The sequence below is a fragment of the Motacilla alba genome, chromosome 1A (genome assembly GCF_015832195.1).
Source record: "Motacilla alba alba isolate MOTALB_02 chromosome 1A, Motacilla_alba_V1.0_pri, whole genome shotgun sequence".
In the NCBI taxonomy this organism is placed as follows: Eukaryota; Metazoa; Chordata; class Aves; order Passeriformes; family Motacillidae; genus Motacilla; species Motacilla alba.
Window position 1 is genome coordinate 11,039,504 of NC_052031.1, and position 21,834 is coordinate 11,061,337.

General features: G+C 36.4%; 1 protein-coding gene across 2 annotated transcripts in view; it reads right to left on the reverse strand.

Moving 5' to 3' along the window:
• Nucleotides 1-5,237: 5,237 nt before the first annotated feature.
• Nucleotides 5,238-21,834, reverse strand: part of LOC119708038 (guanine nucleotide-binding protein G(i) subunit alpha-1) — a 33,622-nt gene continuing 17,025 nt past the window's right edge. The window contains exons 2-9 of one of the 2 annotated variants that reach the window (XM_038153840.1): nucleotides 19,180-19,222; nucleotides 18,960-19,101; nucleotides 14,406-14,563; nucleotides 12,774-12,902; nucleotides 9,640-9,769; nucleotides 8,281-8,434; nucleotides 7,180-7,394; nucleotides 5,238-7,078 (exon numbers count right to left, since the gene is read on the reverse strand). In XM_038153840.1, coding sequence (XP_038009768.1) covers nucleotides 7,204-7,394; nucleotides 8,281-8,434; nucleotides 9,640-9,769; nucleotides 12,774-12,902; nucleotides 14,406-14,563; nucleotides 18,960-19,101; nucleotides 19,180-19,222 — 947 coding nt within the window. In that variant the 3' untranslated portion in view covers nucleotides 5,238-7,078; nucleotides 7,180-7,203. Of the gene's footprint in view, nucleotides 7,395-8,280; nucleotides 8,435-9,639; nucleotides 9,770-12,773; nucleotides 12,903-14,405; nucleotides 14,564-18,959; nucleotides 19,102-19,179; nucleotides 19,223-21,834 lie in introns of both variants that reach the window. The other variant, XM_038153839.1, reaches the window with a different exon arrangement.

The following is a 21,834-nucleotide window of genomic DNA, read 5'->3' on the forward strand; positions in this document are numbered from 1 at the left end:
GAGTTTCTGAAATGCTGGGAAAACATGATGTGTTATTGGAAGAATGCAAGTCTCAGTTACCTAATAAGCAATTTTAATTTTGCTAAGTTTTTCCTTAGTGATCATGAATTCCTTACTTTTCAGAAGTACAAGTTTTTTGTTTTAAATAATGTGAACTACACTGCATTTTGTAAAGGCTCAGAAAACACATTACTCCATGCCAGCTGACAGGCAATCACTTGAAAAACTCTTTTAACTCACTTGAAAAGCTGAACATTAAAGTGAAGCAAATTATTCATTTCTTGCAAGACTGCTCATTGCCTTCTGCAGTCCATTTAAGGTGATGGAACAGGTAGCTCCTTCCAAAGCCTTTTCTGGAAACCACTTTGTGTAAACAACCCATCTGCAGCAGCCATCACAGTTTGGCCTCAAATGACCTGATCACTTGTACTCTGGTAATTTAGGGTCCTACATCACTGATACAATTCTAGTATTTCTCTCCTCTTGGCCAAGCACGTCAACTATCAGTGTACTGGATTAAAAACACCAGTGCTATCAGGAGGTGCCATCAGTTCTTTGCTGCTAATTCCACAGGAGATACAAATGCTTCATTCTGCTTCTCTTACAGCCTAAGGAAGCATCACATTTCAACACTGATCTTGAGAAGACTCACACAGAGCACTTTGAGTTCTCTATTCATCTTCATTTCACAGAGTTACTGGGGGAAAAATGAAGTGATATAAAATAGCTTGTTCCTGTCTCTGCACTTTAATATTTAAAACACTGTAAAACTCATTTAACCTCACCGTTTATCTTTCAGATCATCTTTGAAATGCTGAAACACTAAAATTTCTGGTGCTGAAGACAAAATTCATTCAAGACTAGCAAACTATTACTCTGCAGCTCTACTTGCATTTTTTTCTGGCAAAGCCTTTAAGAAGAGGAAGAAAGATCATGAAGGACTGAGAATCTGGATAGGACAAGATGCTCCAAGTTTAAGTAGCATACCAACAACTGTCTCCTAGCACCACCCAAATACATAATCTCTTGTAAAATTGTATAGCATCTAATAGCATCCAAATAAAAACTCAATAGACATCAGAAGTGCACCTGTGTCCCTCCTCCTCTTCCACCTCTCTTCACTGCTGGAGAGTGGTCCCTCTCTCCTCTGAGTGCCTCCTGTCCATTTCTTTTTGCTGAGTGGCTCAGATCCTTTCCCTCAATATATGGAAGATCAGGCTCCATGGGCCTTTAACACACAGACATCAACAGCCTCACCTGGGAAAGGGATAAGTAGCTGAGCAACTGCACACACCTCACTGTTACTGCCTCACTCGAGCTCCAGACAACAAAAGCAGGCAAGAATATACCAAAAAACAACTTTATGCCACAACACTCCCTCAAAGCTGCTTTCTTCAAATGTTGGACAGAGCTGTGAAGATCACTGCTGAATATTTTCTTTGATGCTTTCCCAGAAGATTAATCTCATATATACCCAACTGACTACAAACATTTTGGGGTTTTTTTGTTGGTTTTTTTTTGTTTGTTTGTTTGTTTTTTGTCTCAGTAGATGATAAAATTTATGACTTTCTTCCATTCCTTAAACTGAATCAGAGGGCCAAAGACTGAGAACTTCACAAAGAATTAAATTAATAGGTAGAAAGACTAGGCAAACAAATGACATTTAAGCTAAACCAACATAATTTGGCTATGAAAGATATGGGCAGAATCTATATGCAACAACTTCAGAATTTGATCAAACATACTCATGTCTGTGGGCAGTCCCTAACAAGTTCAATTTTTTTTCAATAATCTGTCCAGAATTATGAAGGCTTAAAATCACATTTTGTTAAATGCCAAAAAAATAGTAGAAAGGCCATCATTAGAAACTGGATGTAATGAAATAGCCTTGTTGACTTGCAGACCTACAGGCCAAATTCACATCTTCAACATATGTTCTAATGTTTAAAACAACAAAAGTGCAATGTAATTTTTTTTCTGGTTGTTGCATTCAGTTTTACATTCTAAATTATGCAGTTGATAGCTACAGTTTTGGTTTTTTTAAAAATAAATTTACCATAAATTAATGAGAATTAATAGGAATAGAAATATAAGTTTTGGCAATTCACATCAAGTCAAAGTTAATAGCATTCTCACAAAAAATTCTGTGTTTTATTAAAGCTCTTGAAAGTTAGACAAGGTATTATAAATTTTTGATTTATAGAATCGGAACAGGAACAGCTTCATCTTTGCTTTAACCTATAAAAAATTCCTGACTTACAGTACAAGTATTAACATTTTTTAATCAAAACTATTTAACATTCTCACGATGACAGTTTCATAGCTTTTTTAGAATAGATTTTGTGGGTTGGGTTTTTTTTAATCATAACTCAAGAATCAAGACACTGGAACAGAGGAAGAGTGAAAATTTGTGACCATACCTCCCAATATTTTTTCCACAGGAAGATTTTATAGTTCCTGAGACAAATTATTATGAAACTATGTAAGAAATAGATGCTTTATTCATTTGATTTAATCTAGAAAACTGTTCCTTTTTTGACAAATGGAGAAAACCTAGAAGTATGTTTCTATTTGCAATGTGTTTCCCTCTCAGTACTTGTACTGTACTGTCTCACAGCGCATTCTGATTCTGTAGACAGGAGGACATTTGTAAGAGGTATTTGAGATGTGCTTGGTGTCATGTTCTAAGGACTTCTGATCAGACTGTGGATCACTGTGGAACTGTAAACTACAGAACTAAAAAGCCTCACCTACTCAGGTTCCTGAACTCCTAGACTTTTCTTCATGCTTTTCTATACAAACACATGCAGTTTTAAGTACACTTATTTTCTAATCAATCTGCATATTCTTACATTACCATCTTAATAATAATCTTAAATCAGGCATCTGCATATTCTTTATCTGCAAAAGAAAGTACAGATCAGCATATCTGTATCAGGATTCAAGGTACCCGTTCCTCAGATGTCGACACAAATAGCACAACCCGTGAGGGAAAGCACAGTGACACCACCTCTCCCCAAACTTCTCTTAGTGGGAGGATAGAAAAGGAGGAAGACTAAGGTAGCTGGGAACAGCTAGTTCTGTGAAGCTGCAGTGACTTCCAGTGACAATGTATTTGGTTTTAAACGCCTTTTGTTCCACTGCAATTAAAAAGAGTCAATTTTCAGATGGCACATTCTTATCAGTACATCCTTGCATGCATAAATCTTTCTTTGTAACAGATGCTCTGACATTCCTTTCAGAATTGACACATAGCACTAGAGAAGTATAGCTCTACAGACATGTCTTTCTACACTGTGGGATCCTTTTTTCCTGTCCTAATACCCAGAAGGGAGTATGACCAAAAACGGTATAGAACTACACTGCCCTATATAGATCTCACCTTACTGACTTTTAAAAATAAGCCTAACTATGCCTTAGATGAAATAAATTACTCCTACAATAAACTGCTCAATAATCCTGATCTCTGTTGTGTCAGGTAACAGTCAAAGTCTTCCAACTACCACAAAAAAGACACAAGCAGAGCAAACTAGCCAGAAGCACCTTGTCTGGAATGACCAACTTTGAAAAGCACTGCTTCTAAATACACCAAGGACAAAAAGCTTGATAAATGCAATTTAACAGCCATTTTTAAGTACAGAATATTTTCACTACTTGGAAATATAACTAAATAAAACTCTGGTCCTAGTTCCCTCTATGTCAAGCCAGCTTCTTTGCAAGAACTCCAGAGGCAAAACAAAACCACAAAATGGTGTTCTTGCACCTATGCAACTGAAATTTCAGTATTACTGTTAATCAGAGTCCAAAAACTCGACAATTTTGCAAAAACTACAAGCACTGCTTACAGTCCATGACTGATGAAGTTCCTCTTTTACCAGTCTCATGTTCCACATTCATGGACTGTGAATACACTTCCACAGGCTATGAATTATTCAAGGACAAGGTGCTTAAAGACTCTTGTTGCACCTTCTATACTTCTTTAAAAATGAAGTATAGTCAAGGCTTTGAAGCTTACAACCCTGGCATTACTTTTTGACCCACAGGATCGTAGCTACTAATATGAACTATAACAGCTTCAAGACACATTCACACAGTAGGACAGCCAGTATCTTGGCAGGGTTTCCTTTTCGCTTGATTTGAAACAGACAATTACCCTTTAATTTTCCCCAATTCTGAATGCACACCAGCCACCATGCTGTTCAGCATGCTGGAGACCGATCTCTTTTGCTCCCTAAGGTTTAATATAGACTTTAAATCATGAAGCTGTTAATTGCTTACATGGAACCAGAAACAGCAATCCAGAAAATCTACATTGCTCCTATGCCGTGATCCTCGACCTTGTTTTAGTTAATGAGAGATTACTACATTTAACATCAAATTAACCTCCAGATTCCATAGGTGGCATATTAATAGCAAATTTTCCAAACCACCCTTCCACAGTGTTAAGCCTCTTAAAATAACTACATGTTTAATGACAGCTGCATTTTACTGAGACTTCAATCACAGACATGCTCAAGACCATGGGGCTGGAGAAGTCTCCACAAAGGTCTGGTTTTTTTACATACAGTACATTTACAATATCCTGAAGGATTTTCTTAGGTAATAGAGAGAGCTTCTTTGTATCATGCTACAGAAAGCAGTTCGCCTGCACACTCTGCATGACGAAATCAGAGGAATGGGAACTGGACGAGAACAGAGCTCAGGCTGCTGAGGGCCAGGACTGTCCCCCTTAGACAGTGGTACCTACAGCATTTCCTCCATTTTTTGCAGTGCTCTGACAGAGAAGCAGGCTCCTGATGGAACAGAGATGTGGAGCCTTATTACAGCTTCAGTGAAAACTAAGTATGTGGCTCCCACCACAGCTGCATGCAAACCTTCTTGGAGCTCTTCCTAGAGAAGTGGGCTAGGCTGACAATTTTATCTCAGGACAAAGACTGATCTACCAGGGCAGCACCTGTACAAGGAAACATCCCTCCTGGCTAGCATCAGGTCAGAAAAGACAAGATTATCTGTGGACTAGCAAGGAAAATTCACAGTTTTGTTCTGTGTTAATATAAGAATACTTCATAAACCACTAGTTACAAAATTCCAAAAAATCTCCAATTGAAGGTGCTAAGAAAAGTATTAATTAATAAAAAAACCTAATGCTTCTAGCACAAAGTTTTTACATTTACTCTTGACTTCCTATCTTCTCATTTTTACTACCTAGTTACCTCCAAAGAACGGATGCAAAAAGATTTCCATCAGCACATTTAATGAAAAACATTTCTTTCAAGCAAGGCACAAATTTTAGATTTATTTGATTAATCCCAATTTTTGTTTTACATTAAGTACAAAAAACCAGCTGGAACGTAGGTGTAAATACAATCCACAAAGTAGTTCAGTGAGCTTTAAAATCATATCCAGAACCGTAAAGCACACCTAAAAGCAGCCCAGGATATACAGATTGCTTACCATAACTGCTGAAAGAGCTCATAATGTATCAACATATTTAACAACCTCCAGCAATAACTTATCTCCTTTCTAATCTTTCATTTAAAATGCATTTAGCAATTCTGTACCTAACAAAGAAAGCATTAAAGAATGAGAAGGGCAGGTAAGTTTTACTCAAGCAGAGGCCTAACTTAAACACATATACAATCAAAATTTAAACAACAGAACAATGACTTCAATATTTTGAACATTCTAAGAACATAAATGCTAAGATAATATAGAAAAATAGCCACAGGCTCCAAGACTTATTTACTTCTCAAAGAACTTAGGGGGTACTGTAGCTGCCTGAAATATTCTAACAATTATAGAAAATTGTATCTCCAGGTTTGGTATGTTCGTGTTTTCTAGATGACAAACATACATTTAAGACAACCATCAACTTATTTACATTTAGAAGCTTATTCCTTTTAAAAACTGTATTAAAAAAAAAACCAGTTTTGGCACTATTCCTAAGGCAATGGATGATAGGTACCTAAGACAGCAAATCACATAATGAAAGCATAACCAGAAGAAAATCATCTTTAACTTATAAGAAACTGTGAGGCTATAATTAAAGAGGAAATCAAAAAATCAGCACTTATAACTCACTAAAACACCCTACCCAAAACACTGAAGATTCTTCCTATATGCAATAGGAATTTGCTTTAATCTGTGAAGCCCCCTTGTCTTGTGGGAGAACACAATCTTTCTATGGTGTTTAAGTTATCCAACTAGTTTTACTACCAGAAAATAGCAAACAGTTTAAGGAGAACATGAGTTTATGTTTAAAGTAAGCATAAAAAACATTACTCTGAAGTCCTGCCTTTGCTGTCTATTTAAAACACCCCAAAGGTAATTCTTCCATTCACTCCACTGAGTAAAGACCACAGCATCAACTTTTTTTTTTATTGATACAAATAGTTTTAACAACTTCCTTTTCGCATTTCCATCAGCTTCAGTGGTAGCTGACCCTTAAACAACAATTTCCCAGTGTTGCCACATTTCCACTGCAAAGACTGCAAGCCTGGATTTCATAAACTGTGGATAATCATTTAAATTTTAAAATAATCTTTGCTTTTATCCTAAATTTATAAAAAGATTTTTTTTTCAAAACTTAAGGCGAAAAATAAGTTTATTGGTTATATTTCTTTAAGTTTGAGAAGGTGTATGAGGCTGTTTAAATATCAAAAAAAGCTAACGCCATATACAGTATTACCAACAAAAGAATAAGGCAGCATGCTCCCTTTAGATGAAAAGAAAATTTAATTTTACAAGATGTTTAAATAATCCAAAGGCAAAAAGTGTCTGTCTCCTCTAAGAGTATCTTCATAAAACATGGAAATTTTAGAGGAATGTTTTAGAGGACATCAAGTTACTAAAATATTTCATTCAACGTTTATACAAATACATTACTACAACTGTAAGTTTACATACAATCAACTGACATCTCAGTGTTAACTAATTACTTAAATTTACAAGACAAACATAAATAAAGCTGTTAAAACAGGCAAGTACAGTACTGATCTATCATTGAGCACAATGCATTTTGTACTTCTTTCACCTTGAAAAGAATCAGATTAGAATTGTGCGAAGTCTATCTCCAAACCTAAAAATAAAATAAAAGAGAATTAAGTATATCTATGCAGGTTTTACACAGCGTGGGCATATTCCAAATGTTTAAGTCCTCTTTTCAGGCATGTAATTTACCATTTAACAACCTTTTGTCTGTTCTCAGAAGAGGCCACAGTCCTTAAGGTTATTTTTAATAATGACATCAGTTACAGCATCAAAAACAAACTGCACATTTTTTGTGTCTGTGGCACACGTGAAGTGAGTGTAGATTTCCTTTGTGTCTTTCCTCTTGTTCAGATCTTCAAACTGACACTGAATGTAAGCAGCTGCTTCTTCATAAGTGTTTGACCCTAGAAGAGGAAAATTGCTCAGTAAGCAGATTTCCAACAGAGGAAGAACAAGATGAACACTGTCTTTGAAGGAAGAGGTTCTTTGGAAACAGTTAACCTAAACCTGAAGAGGAGAAATTCCACAGTCATTGCTTTAAGATACCATTAAAAAAACCTTGGAAGGAGACCTTTTGGATACATTTGTAGTAATAAAAACTTAGCACTCAATTCAGCTCCAGGTGCAGGAATAGTCTTTCTATTTACTCCAGTACCAGAGGAATAAGTCATTAATGAACCACCACTTTCCTAGTTTAGGATATTTTGTTTCTCTCATTTAAGTTACTTGCTTTAAATTTTTATGTTTTTAAAAGCTTCGGGGTTTTCCCACACTCAGTTACAGACCCTTGGCATACAAATTTCTCCCAAGCTTTTTACTTCCAGCATGCTATTTTCTGTCAGAAGTTACAATGAAAATGATACATAAAAATGCTACGACCTGTTAAATGAATCAATGCTCTTTAGCTGTATATTTCCTGAATAAGCCAAAATGTCACAATGTATGAACACTCCCTGTTCAAAAACCTCTCGTGTATCTCAGGAATTCCTACATATCAAAGTACAAAAGTAGTTTGTTTTTTCTTAGAAATAAGAATGGGCTAAATAAATGAGCCTGGACAGTTGCAGCAGTAACATGTAAATGGTAACAGTGGACCAGCATTATTTCACCTGGTTAAAAAGAATTAAGCACTGTTTTATTTGTGACCCATCAAAACAACCCCCATCTAAATTTTAGGTCATATATATTTTAGATGCATGAAGTTATACAACTCCTCATGATCTGTGCATCAAAAATTAGGTATTTTAACAAAAAAAAAAAAAATCCTTGACATCTGCATCACTCCAATACCTGCATATTCAGGGTAGCAAATAGTGAGAGGACTTCTTTTGATTTTTTCTTCAAAAAGATCTTTCTTGTTCAGGAATAGAATAATAGAAGTGTCTGTGAACCATTTATTGTTGCAGATACTGTCAAACAATTTCATGCTCTCATGCATTCGATTCTGTAAGTGAAAAAAAAGCCATCACTTTCTATTTTATCAGACTTCAGTAGTAAAATAAGGATACATATTTTTGATTACTTACAAATCAACCAGTTACAAAACTAAGTTTTTAGCAAACAAAATCACATTTTACTGCAGGGACATACAGAGAGGCCAAGACTACCACTAAGATCACTTCCACAAGCAGGGTTTAAGCAACTACTTTTTTCTCATTTCCAGGTTTAAATTTTCAATATTTCAGAATTTTTTTTGTGTGCTTTAACATTTTGCAGTACAGATATTCTACAAGAATTGGTGAGTTACCTGAATTTGTCTTAACACTGATTAGATCTTCTGGAAATTGAAAATAAATTCTGCACCTAGCTGATATTCCAGAATAAGGAAGAAAGTTCTACAAAGCTAGAGAACCAAGTAAAGCAGGTATTTTAACTCTTACCATAATACTTAACTCTGTAGAAAAATTATCCAACATGTAAGTACTTTGGCCAAGTTCCAGTCATTTAAGTAGCAGGATGTTAGCTACGACCTTCTTTGACACTATATTTGACTTGAAAGGTTTTCTTATTTCTCTTTCCTCCCCAAATTATATTTTTTAGAAAGTTGCAGAACACAAGGAAGAGCACAAAAGTCTGTTAATGATTCACATACAGAGGTAAGCATCAGTTCAGACCACTCAAGACAGTAAAATGCACCCTGCGCACAGTGATACGGAAGGAGTAAACTCTTGAAAGAAGAGAAAGGAGCCGAGGGTGTTGGAAAGCAAAAAGAAGAGAAACATTTCTGCAACTAAGACAAGAGATTGGAGAAACACAGTTAGAAAGAAACAAAAACTGAAGACTAAGGAAGGAAAGAAAAACAAAAGGTGGTAAAGCAGATACAGGTAAGTAAAAAAATTTCCTACTATGTACTTCTAACATCCAAAAAGAGACTAAGATGTGTATTACTGACAGTGTATCCTCATCAATTTATGCTTCCTTTAAAACATGAAAAGTGTAGCCAAAAGAATACTTATCTCTTAGTATTCCTTATGAGAATATGAGGAAATACTTTGGAACCCAAAAGCATGAATTCTCTCACCATTTCACTGAGACCTTTTGCACAAAGCCCATAAAGCACAAATACTTCAAAAGACCCATTTATAGATTTCCTTCAAAGCTTAGCTTCTGTGCAACAACTATTCCCCTCTTCAACATTATGGTACTTGCCATTTCCTCATCTTCCGCCAAGACCAAGTCATAATCACTCAGTGCCACACAAAAAATAATTGCTGTAACACCCTCAAAACAATGAATCCACTTCTTCCGCTCTGATCTTTGGCCTCCAACATCAAACATTCTGCAAAACAGAAGTAAAAAGCAGTGAATGAACTTTGACATTTTTAGCTTTCTGAATATTAACCAACAAAATCTGGAATTATCAGCTGTGTAAGTCTGAGAACAACATCTTAAAAAGAAGGCAAGAAACCCTGCCTCTTGTATTTTGTCAGTATACACCTCAATTTTAATAAAGCTTTGAAAGTCTTCCTATACATTTTAGAGAACATGAGAAAGTATGAGATGAAAGATAAACAAAATTAACTACTTAAAATATTATACTTTATTATCAAAGTTATTTGTAATCTGCATAAAATAAAAATATACAGTTAGCTTTACTAAAAAGTCTACCATAATAAAAGATACTGATCAACAATGTCCTGGTGAGTTTTAGCTCCTCTCTCTTCTAAGTCAAATTACAACTTAAATCTCTTCTTCAATTGGCCATATTTAAATGGGATATTTTTAAGAGATTACCTTAGAAGACAAAATAAGCATTATATAGTTTAAAAACCCCTTATTTTCCCTCCAATAAATGCATTTTTTGAAATGCAATTAAGTCTCTCATATGACACACTTACTGAAACTGACTTGTGTTTTTTAGTAGCTCCTTTTCCTGTTTTCCATGAGTTGTAAGGTTGCAAGTACAGGGCAGGTAAAAAACCCTACCAATTTAATGCTAGCGCACTACAGAAACACTGTAAATTGCACTTGAAGGGATTCAATTACAGTTGTTATTTTTAGATATCTTCAAGTGTTCCAAGTTGGTAGGTTTTAATTTGAAAAACCACAGTAAAAGAAAGTAGAGAAAGAAACAAATTAGAAGGAAAAAAAAACAAACCCTTTGCTTTGTCATGGAAAAATGTCAAAAACACTGTAACCTCTAACAAGGTCTTATATTTGGAAAAACTACTGCAGAAGTGACAATTCTCCCTGCCCTTTTAAGGTTCTACATTGAGATAATGCCATGTCAAAAACTCTTGAAAGATAATTCCTGCTGAAAAAAGGATTCCTTGGAGGTGCTCCTTACCTTCAGAAAAATCTTTGAAGGGAGGTCTTTGGATATCACTCTATACAAATGTGAGGCAGCCATCTACTACTGAGTTAAATAATTAGCAAAGGCTGTACCCATAGAATATATTTTGTACTTAATAATGTACTTTGCACTGTATCTTAATAATTAATCCCTTAAATTTTAGTAATTACTTCTGTCAATTCTAATGCTACGCTCTGTAAGTTTATACTGAGACCTGATTTTCCATAAGAAAGAAAAGCGTTCTTTGAACAGAAAACTAGTAAATAATCAGACTCAACTTTTGGACTAGGCTATAGAAACAGGATGAAGATGACTTGCTATTTGCAATTCAGATTGAATCAATAATCAAAGCTATGTTAATTACTTTATAGAGAAGGCTGAATTGAGGCCCAACCTGAAGGAATCTAAACACACACAGCAGAACAGAAAAGAAAAGGAAAGAAATTGATTCTGTGCAGCTAGTCATAATTATGTACCCTTGTCTTAGTATAAGCAAGCCTTTCATGTGTTTGGATGATCTTAAAAGTTCATTTCAAGGTTATGTAAGAGTGTACTTCAGGCCCTCCCAACAACTCATTAAGCCTATTGCCTAAGGCACAGGTACAGATGTTTGAATGTACAACATTACAGCTAAACAAGTCCACAGGCCCGGCTCAAAGAGACATTTTACAGAAGTGTGACCATATGGTACTTGTAACAGTCCCAATAATCCATAGAGACTGGACCCATCTACAGTAGGGAACAAGAAACATTGGAAAGTAAGTGAGAAGATGAAAAGCTCCTGAGAATACTCAAGTTCTCTCTTCAGGCATGGCCAAGGACTACTCTTAGATTTGCAAGAGATTCATTACCATTTATCAGCTATTCTTTTGTGGATTAATACAAATTTTGTATTCTTAAACCCTAAAACAAGGAAACAAAACAGATTTTCACAGTATTGATTGTCCTGAAGTATCCATATTTCAGTTTTTTCCACGCATTTCCATGAAAAAAAATTCTATGAAGCTACTAAACAAATATATAATATAGACATGCTGAACAATTTCTGCAGAATCTAAATCCATAAAGTGTGTTTTACTGAGTTTTCTTCTCATTCTTCCTCATCATTAGAAGGTAGAGTACAGTGATGGTTAACACTGTCTTGTGTTTTCATCTTGAATGCTGCTCGTGTATCAGGGCAAACTTTTTACAAGAGCATATTGTGAGAGGACAAGAAGGAAGGAGCTCAAAGTGAAAGAGAGTAGGTTTAGGTAAGGTATTAGGAAGAAATCCTTTATTGTGAGGGTGGTGAGGCAGTGAAACAAGCTGTCCAGGGAAGTTATGGATGCCCCATCCCTCAAAGTGTTCAAGGCCAGATTGGATGGAGATTTGAGCAAGTGGTCTAGTGGAGGGTATCCCTGCCCACTGCAGCAGGGTTAGTACTAGACAATCTTTAAGGTCCCTTCCAACCCAAACCATTCTCTGATTCTCTGTCTTTAGACATAAAATGCTCAGTATATTATCATTATTTTCTAAATCTCACACCACAGGAAATGTAAGTTACATTCTTTCATCTCTAAAATACTAGCTTAAAGTATAGGACATATTTGAATTCACCTCTTTGGGAAAATGGATTTACTCTTTCATGCAACACCAGCAAACTCTTATAAGCTTTCAGATCTCCAACAGAATTTAAAAAAAGTATCCACTAGAACAGCTATTTAACATGGCAGAAAATGCAATATTTTGTTTTGAGTTTTAATTTATATCAAAAGTATCCTTACAAAACATTTTCAATATAACAAAAACTTTTATTGGAGCTCCAACAACTCTCACATGCCTTCAGAAAATTGAGTCAAGCACAAGTATTTCTTTTTTTTTTTTTCATAAAAATGGGGGGGAATAATCAAGCTTGTGGTTAGACAAGTTTGTTAAATTACACCATTGAATGCCATATTCCATAATTTTACAGAAACTTTGATGGACAGATAACCGTGCATGATTTACATACTTAAAATGAAGATCCTTGAAAGTAAAGTGAGTCTCCACTATTCCTGTAGTTTTCACTCTAGTCCTGAGAACGTCCTGTTGCGTTGGAATGTAGCTGGTTTGTGCTATCCTGTCCAAGTCATTCAAGTAACTAAAAGTAAAAATAAACACTGCTTTCAGTTATTCATAAAATAGCAACAAAATAATTACAAAAAATTATATAATTTTAAGTCCATTCATTACACTGTGCTTGAATTGTGTAAAATAGTTTTCTCTGAGACACAAGACACAGTATTCTACTCAAATTTCCAAGATTTTTTGAAATAAGCTTTTGAGACATAATGATATTTCATCCTAGATGAAAGGAAACTTAAGCAACTTATTCCATTACAAAGAATTCTTGTTTAGAAATTTCAAAATGCAAACATGGTTCCATAAACATCCATGTTATTGGCACTAATCATAACATCTTCATCTTTGCAACCTACTGAACTCCAGGTTACTTTGAACCATAAACTAAGCCCAAAATCACTCTACTTGGTAACAGATATGAAAAATAACTCAGTGTTTTGGCCAGAATTAATGCGTCTAAGAAAGGGCCTAATACATAACAATTAACTTTCTATCAAAAATTCCTAATTGCATGTATTTTTTAGAATTAGTATGCTTTCACTGCCAAACTCCTTTCAATGTAGGCCAAGTCCAATGTTTCCAAATAACTATACAGCTCTTACTTGTACTTTTCCCATAGTAAATAGGGAAGGCAGTTCTATTTTCTGTGTAGCAAGAAGTTAACAACACTTTCAATACAGTTTTACAAATACATTTATATGGCCAAAAGAACAGTTTTCTTATGAAACTTGAGTCACAGTTGTCTAAAACAACAAAACAGACCACAGAAGATTAGCACAGGAGAGTATGTGAATCCCCAAATGAAGCATTCCATATGGAAAAAAGTTTATACAACTGAGAAACAACTTCAAGCACTACAAAATACTTCGGAATCATAAAAAAAGGCACTACAAGGCAATATCACTGCTATTGCCACTCTACCATCTTGCATTTCCTCCAGTGGACTCTTTTCCTTGACTGACTTACCATTACTTACTGCCACATCATCTTATTTTTGCCTTCCTAAATCCTTAATGTTTTATTTTCTTACTTATGTGCCTTAGCATAAAAGACACATTCTAATTGTTTCTTGGCTCAACACATTTCCAATAGAAACCATTAATTAACAATGAAAACATAGCAATGTTGAAATAGGAAAAAACTCTATTATGAAAGAAAGCAGCATCCTTGGTAATACAGATACAAATCATGTAATCACATTTCTCTGGACACATTCGGATAGATGCTTTAGTCATGCTTTTGTAATAAAAAACCTATTAAAGCACCTTAAATCAATCTTTGTCATCTTTAAGGGAGTGAAACACGTGGTCAGAACATGACAAGTCCATAATTACACTATGCCTTTTCCTTTCCAACCTCAAAGCTTTGCTGCAGCATTTTGACCCAAGCTCACTATCTCTGTCCAGATACTTCTGTGGTTTCCATCTACGTGGGAGCAGAATTTGTCAAAACATGACACCTCATACTGCTTTAGCTACTAGTTAGAAGGCAAAGAGAATCTTGTCTGTCACACTGTACTTACTAGGCAGCAGAGTCATTGAGCTGGTATTCTCGAGATCTGTTGAAACAGGCTTGAACCCCGGTGTCTTTCCACAGTCTCTTGATAACTCCTGCAAGCTCTGAAGTCATAAATCCTTCTTCTGCTGCTCCAGCCAACACAAAGAGCTGACGAGCATCATCCTTTAGGATGTAAACACAGGGTGAAGAGAGAAATATTGAGAAATACAACAGAAGTATTGTCACCTAAGAACTACATCCATATCACTTGACCTGGTAAATGCGGATGTAACCAAACAAAAAATGTGTAAGAAAACAATTTATTTTAGTGTTCTGCATTAGATATTAAACCCCTCATTTTTCAACAACAGAAAAAGACTAGTAATCAAATTTATCATTAGCTGACAAAGCTTCTGGTCTGTTTATAACTTGAGCGAGGTTTTTATAAACAGGAGCAGTTACATATTTTGTGCTCAAACCTAAAGCTAACCATATTTGCTCATAAAATACCACATACTGGACAAAATGGCTACAATACAAACCAGACCCTTCAGAGGGGTAGCTGTACACTGAACAACTGAAGAAAACACATTAAATGCTTCATTTTAATTACATGTGCTTAATTTTAATTACACAACTTTGAAAGTGACAAATAATGACTTCTTCCCAAATCATACATCAGGAATTAGAAAAAAACTTCTAAAAACCTTTTCAGATAAATCAGCTACAAATATCCATTGCCTTGATTCTACTGAGACCAGGTTCTCCTGGTAATGCAATATCAAGCAAACATCACGACTTTTAAGAGCAAATGCTGGATTTTAGAACTATATATAATAATTGGCTTTGAGAGTGAGGCTAATGAAGTACAGGATGTAAATCCACCATTCCCCTTTTATCAGCATTTGACCAGTTCACCAGCAACATCCAATTTTGACTGAGCAACAAAACTTAGTATTCTATTTTCTGAAGTATTTCTATTATATTTAGACCTGCACTGAAGGAGAGACCGCAGATGGGTACAGGCAAAATCCACATTAGTACTCTCCTGTGGGTAGCTGCTTGACCTTGGTTATTAGGAGAACATGATCCAATGCCAAGGTATGTCAGCCAGAAAAATCAGCTTGTAACAACTACCCACAGCATGTACTGTTTGTCCAGTAATTAAAAGAAAGAGAACAATGAATCTGGAAAGGAGGAAGGAGAAAAGGGAGACTCAGACATGTCACCTGTGAACTGAAAGTGTTTCAAGAAAGAGGAGGATTTAAAAAGGCAACATATAAGGTTATTCTCACAAAATGTAAGTGAAGACAAATATGCAAATCTGTAGAAAAATCTATCACTTTGCTGTTCCAAAACAAAGCTGTGGGGAAAAAAAAATAATTGCAGGATAAGCACAGAAAGTAGTGATTGTTCTAAAGATACTGTGCATTGTAGACTTAAATAATCAAAGACTGTGTGAGCTAACAGGGAAACTGTTTACAGATGGATTGGGTAATACTGAATTTCAGAGGTTGAAAATTATAGGCTTGCAATTCAGTGAACTCAAGCCAAACTTGAAGAGATTCAAATATATATATATATATACACACATTTGTAGGTATACATATGAAGAACGGGCTGTTGATGTATAGTTGAAAGTGCCTTTTGAAAGCTAGAATAGGTAGAAATCTAAAACAACATTAGTCAAACAAAAATATTGATTACTATACATACAAAGAACAAACTGTGAACAAATAATGAAAGTTGAACAGATTGCACTAATAATTACATATAAAACCCAGAGCTGTAAAGATGAAAGGGTTGGATAGTCAGATTTCAGGAGCTTCAATTTGAACACTATGCCTGCATAAAAGAAACCTGAATGACAGTTCTGGTCTTGAATACTGTTTGTGGATGCAAATGGAAGGACCTACAACTCACAAAGGCAGCAAATCTTTAAGAAGGGACAATATATTAAGACACATGATGGAAACAGCTCAGAAACTGACAGTTTTGTCACAAAAGATGATGACATTTTATACCTAAGATGGTCTGACTTTCAAGTATCTCTACATGCTCTCAGACAGGGGCGTGGGGAAAGGGAAGGCAGAACAAGATAATTGATTTCAGATTCTTTAAAGGCCAAACATTAAAATGAAAAATGGTCCCCATCTTCTTTTTGCTAAAACGGCAACTACGCAGACACCACAAGTGAGACAGTATGCAATGATCAAGTCCTATTTTAATTATCATCAATGCTAGATACTTTCTTTAGTTATACTAAAATAGGGAAACTTCCTCTACAGGTGTCATTTTTTAAACCAGATTCTATACATAAGGTAATGTAAAATAACCAATTTCACAATCTCTCCAACTGGTGCAAATGTCACATTCGGAAAGTGGTCCACAGGCCATTGAAGCACATTCACTAAATGCTTCTCAAAACACAGCTTCTACTAAAACTACCCTGTAGCACAAAGGCAGATACACCAGATTTACAACTGACCTGCTGGTGTTACTTTTGCTCCCTTGATTCAATAACTTGAAAAAAGAGAACATTCAACTCTCTGCTCTACCATTAGTCTTATGACAGAAATAAGAATACGTGATTTTCAAAGACACCTTACCCCATTTAGAGCAAAACCATCAGAAATTCACCTCATAATTTTAAGAAAAATAATCTGAATGCAACAGTTTACACCAGGAGTTACAATTTTGAGCTATTTTTTCCACTAAAGACAACAAAATTGAAACAAAATTGAAAATAATTAAGGTATGAACATACTACTGCTAACATCTAATGCAAGTGTTCCATAGCAATGTTCCTCTAAAAAAAAAAAAAAAAAAAAAAGACTTTGGACCACCAAGACCTGACTAAATACAAAGGGATGGACAGCTATTTTAAGACTCTTCCTGACACAAGTTTGCCTCATCATTTATACGGCTCTCTGAAGTCGAGAAACTCAGATGACTTAAAACTGACATCATATATAACATGGCCCTCAAAATCTTCTAGTTAGTCATTTTATCTGCTAACACCTAAATTTACTCCTCCTCCGTTTTCTCTTACTACGCATTCAGTAACATAAGTCTACCATCTGCCTCTTTCCAGCATCAACTGCCAGACTCCAGAGAGGACTGCACAAACACTGAACTCACAAGCAGTGAAATACTGTCAGTGCTCTGGAAAACTTCAGTCTCAAGGGCAGACTACAGCAAACATGAGAGCAAATAACCAGAAATTGAAGCTTTTACTAGTTATGCTTACAACTGAAGAGACACCAGGTAAAATTAACATACGTACATAAAATAATCAGATTTAGACTTCAGATACAACTTTATGACTCACTATACATAATTTTACAAACATCTTCCTTATGGCAACCATACACACTGCATTTCACAAGGTTAATGAATGAATACTGTCTAACATTTATAAAATGCTTTTCAAACAACCAATAAAAACTTGAAGACTGTCAAGAATGAAGAATCTACATATTGCTTCTTACTCTTACAAACCCTCCTCTCCTCCCAAACTGTAATTCCACCTGAAACAGATGGAAAGAACTTATGACAAAATATTCCTTATGAACATCAGCATGTTCATGAACAACAAAATCCTTCCTCCATCTTTCCTGTGAGACAGCCACAATGCGGCAAGTTTTGGCTTCCAAACCAGTACTGGGGAGCATTCTGCACTGTGATTTCTGATTTCTGTGGGGAGGAGGTAAAAGCATACATCCTGAACCAAGTTAAACTGCTGTTCAGACCAACAACTCTGGGAATCAGTTTCAGCACTGCAGCACAGACTGTATAGAGTCTCGTAATGAGAAGACAAGCAAAAAAACAGAAACTGAGCATTTTACAGAGATATTCCAACTCCCTGCCTGACCAGATGTGGATGTAATCAGGGTCACCATAGGTTAAACCACAGGATTAGGACTGGAGATACCACCAATAGGTGGGATGGCAAATAAACTCATCAGATATTTGCATGTGGGACATTAGATGAAATAAGATGGAAAATGTACAGAAAAGCTTAGGAAAAGGTCTCATTTCTTGGGAAAAATCCCAGGATTGGTATCATGAAAAAATGGGATCTCAGCAGCAGGTCCATGAACAAAATAATTTGCTCTTTAAGCAAAATAAAGACCCCAGCACTGGAAATCAGTACGAAACAAGATACAGCTTAGAGGCTGGCTATGTTTCAGGCATTGCTGTGTCTATAGCAATATAGAGAAGTGCAGGCAGTACAGTGCAGAAGCAGCTAAATGCCTCCCTATTTATTAAGCTGTATTTTTCAAGGTGCCTAACTTAAATTACCTACTTACTAGCCCCCAAGTCCATACAAATAGAGACATGACTGTGGATTCCTTAAGATTCAGACGTTTAGTTCTCCAAATTTAGACAGAATTAAGAAAATAGTATCAAACCAAGTAGTTGCTGTGAATCAACCCAGTGCTGACTGCTCCACAGGTCATCTTGTGTGTAAGGACCAAAGGCATTTAGTTATCAAACACTGTATCTCACAAAGATTTCTGAGGGAAATAGTGTGGATATTTCAGCTGTATGTCTGTGTGTGTACTTCAATACTCACAGCCCTGACTGGATCACCAAAGTCTATCTTCAACCTCCCCATTGCTCTAATGATAGCAATAATGGACTGAATGGTGTTACTGTAGACAACAGCTTTGTACTGTTTACATTCTTCTTCTGAATAACCAGCTTCATGGATAATCCTATGGAAGAAAAAAATAAATAAATTCTCTATTCAAATTAAAAAATATTTATCTATCACAGTATTTCACCACACTTACTTCATTTGCTTGACAATTGTGCTTTTCCCCGATTCACCAGCTCCTGAAAAATAAACGTGTGAAAATTCACCATTAGGCTTTTATTAATCTTTGAAAACACATTTTGATTCTACACTTCACGTACCTAACCAATATAAAAACCTTCAACAGGTTACAACATGTTGAACATGCTACAAACTGATTTTTAATACAAAAATGCACCTTCATCTGGTAATTTCAAAATCAAGCCACTTCAAGAACAAATCTCAGTTCTAACAAGTCTTTTCTTTTACAGAAGTGTGCATAATCTTTACATAGTCTGCTGGTGTTTCTAATGTGAACAGGTGATAAGTTGCTGAACTTCAAAGGGATCTAAAGCTTAACTCCTCTTTTTAATCAAAACCTAACCAAAATCCATTCTTCACACTGTACTAATAGTCTTTCAAAATTGCAAATGAACACCTTAAAATTCTTCAAGGCTTTAGTCCTTCTAACCATCTTTTGACCCTTGCATGAATAAACCAACAGTCAGCCCACTTTTTGTTAGAACAGATGGCATGAGGTTGGCCAGTCAACCTGATATCATTTTAAGTGCTTAACAACAACAACAAAACAAAGCCAAAAGCTATGTTAAAATACAAAGCTTAGAAAAACAGTATCTCTCTAAACAGACAGGGAAAAAGACACAGTTTTTGCTGTCTCAACAATCCATCTTTAGTCTGCTTCTTACTCTAAAAAATATATGGAACTCTTACAGCTGCAGTCAAATCCCTTTAGACAGCACACTCCCAGTTTTTCTGTGACTTGTGCTGAATTCTCCCTCTCACAGTTCCCCTTTCTCAATATAGCTTTGCAGAAGTGAGTACAATCTTCACACAGTCTACAGGTATTTCTAATGCAAAGAGATGACCCATTGTCCAACTCCAATATAACCCAAGAAAACTCTGACCACAGAAAGGCACTGATAAAGGCTGTACTTATTTGTCTCCAAAAAAAAGGGCAAGAACCTGACGCATGACAGTCAACCTCATCTTGGACAAAATAAAGGTTAGTGAGAAGTGCCAACACAGGTTTACAAAGTACGAACTGCACTTACTGAGTTTTCATGAGGAAACAGGTGGGTTTGGTGGTGAAGGACACTTAACAGATGTAACTTACTTTGACTCTAGTAAGGCTTGCAATGCCACTGTCCATGGCAGCCCTTGTACGAAGCTGGGTAAGTACCAACTTCAAGGTAAGTCTGAAAGTCTGCCTAGACAGCAACAATTAAAGGTTTGTGTCAGTGGTTCAAAAATCTAACTGGAAGGCATTTAAGCAAGTCTCCAGGAGACAACATTACACTAGCACAGTTTAGCATCCTCACCAATGACCTGAAAGCAAAGGCAGAATGCACTGACATCAAGGCTGCAGCTGAAATGAGCCTGGGAGGCCAGGAAGTGGTTGCCAGTGTTAGATAACAGAGGTGCTATTCAGACGGTCCTCAGCATGCTAGAGGACTGAGCTGAGGAATCTCAGAACACAGGAAATTGTGAAGTCCTGCAAGTGGCACAGAATAACACATCCAACGCATCAGATGTGGGACTAATGGGTTAGGAAAACTGTGGGGCTCAAGAAACTGAGGAGTCAGCAGTGAGGCCTTGTGCACTGGGTCTGTCTGGGACAAATTTACCTCTCTTCACAGCAGCCCTTATGGTGCTGCACTTCAGGTTTGTAGCTAAACCAGTGCTGGTAACACTCATTGGTAAGAGAAAGTGATGGTTCTCTTATAGCTGAAAAATGCATGCACAGCATCAAGGCATTTTCTCTTTTCCACCATGTCCCCAGCCCTAGTGAGTAGGCTGGGTGTGGACAAGACCTTGAGAAGGGACACAGCCAGGACAGCTGACCTCAGTCAACCAAAGGGATATTCCACACATGATGCCATGCTCAGCAGTAAAAACTTAGGGAAGGGAGGAAGAGGGGTAGTCATTTGTTGTTACAGTGTTTGTCTGAATATTTTTTTGTTATAACCTTTGGAGGTGTGGATATAGTGAAGAGTCTGGGACATAATTCATACAAGGAGAAGCTGAGGCAATGGGAGTTTTTTAGCAGGGAGAACAGGAGGCTCAGGGGAGACCTCAACACTCTCTACAACTATCTTAAAGGAGGCTTTAGCCAGGTGGGGTCAGTCTCTTCTCACAGGTAGTAAGTGATAGGCCAATAGTAAATGGTGTCAGGTTGCACCAGGAGAGGTTAAGACTGGCAAGTAGAAAAAAATGTCTTCATCAAAAGCATTGCCAAGCATTGAAACAGGCTGCCCAAGAAGTGGTGGAGTCACCATACTTGCAGGTATTAAAAAACTCCAGCTCTGGAACCTGGGGACATGGTTTATTGGTGGCTTGGCAGTGCTGGTTAATGGCTGGGCACAATGACATTATAAGCTTTTTCCAAACAAAACAATTCTGTGAGTCTTTTCACACAACCATTATGAATGCCAAGGCTCTGCTTTCCACGACCTGCCTCCCAGGGAGAAGTAAGGAATTAATTCTGCTCTTTGCTCTGCTAGTGTGTGCAAGCCGTGGCTTCCCCTATTAAAACATCATTATCTTGATCCATGTATCTTCTTGCCTTCCTTGTATTTTTTTCCTCATCCCAAGGGAGAAGAGAGTTATCACACAGCTGTGTGGGTGTTTGTGT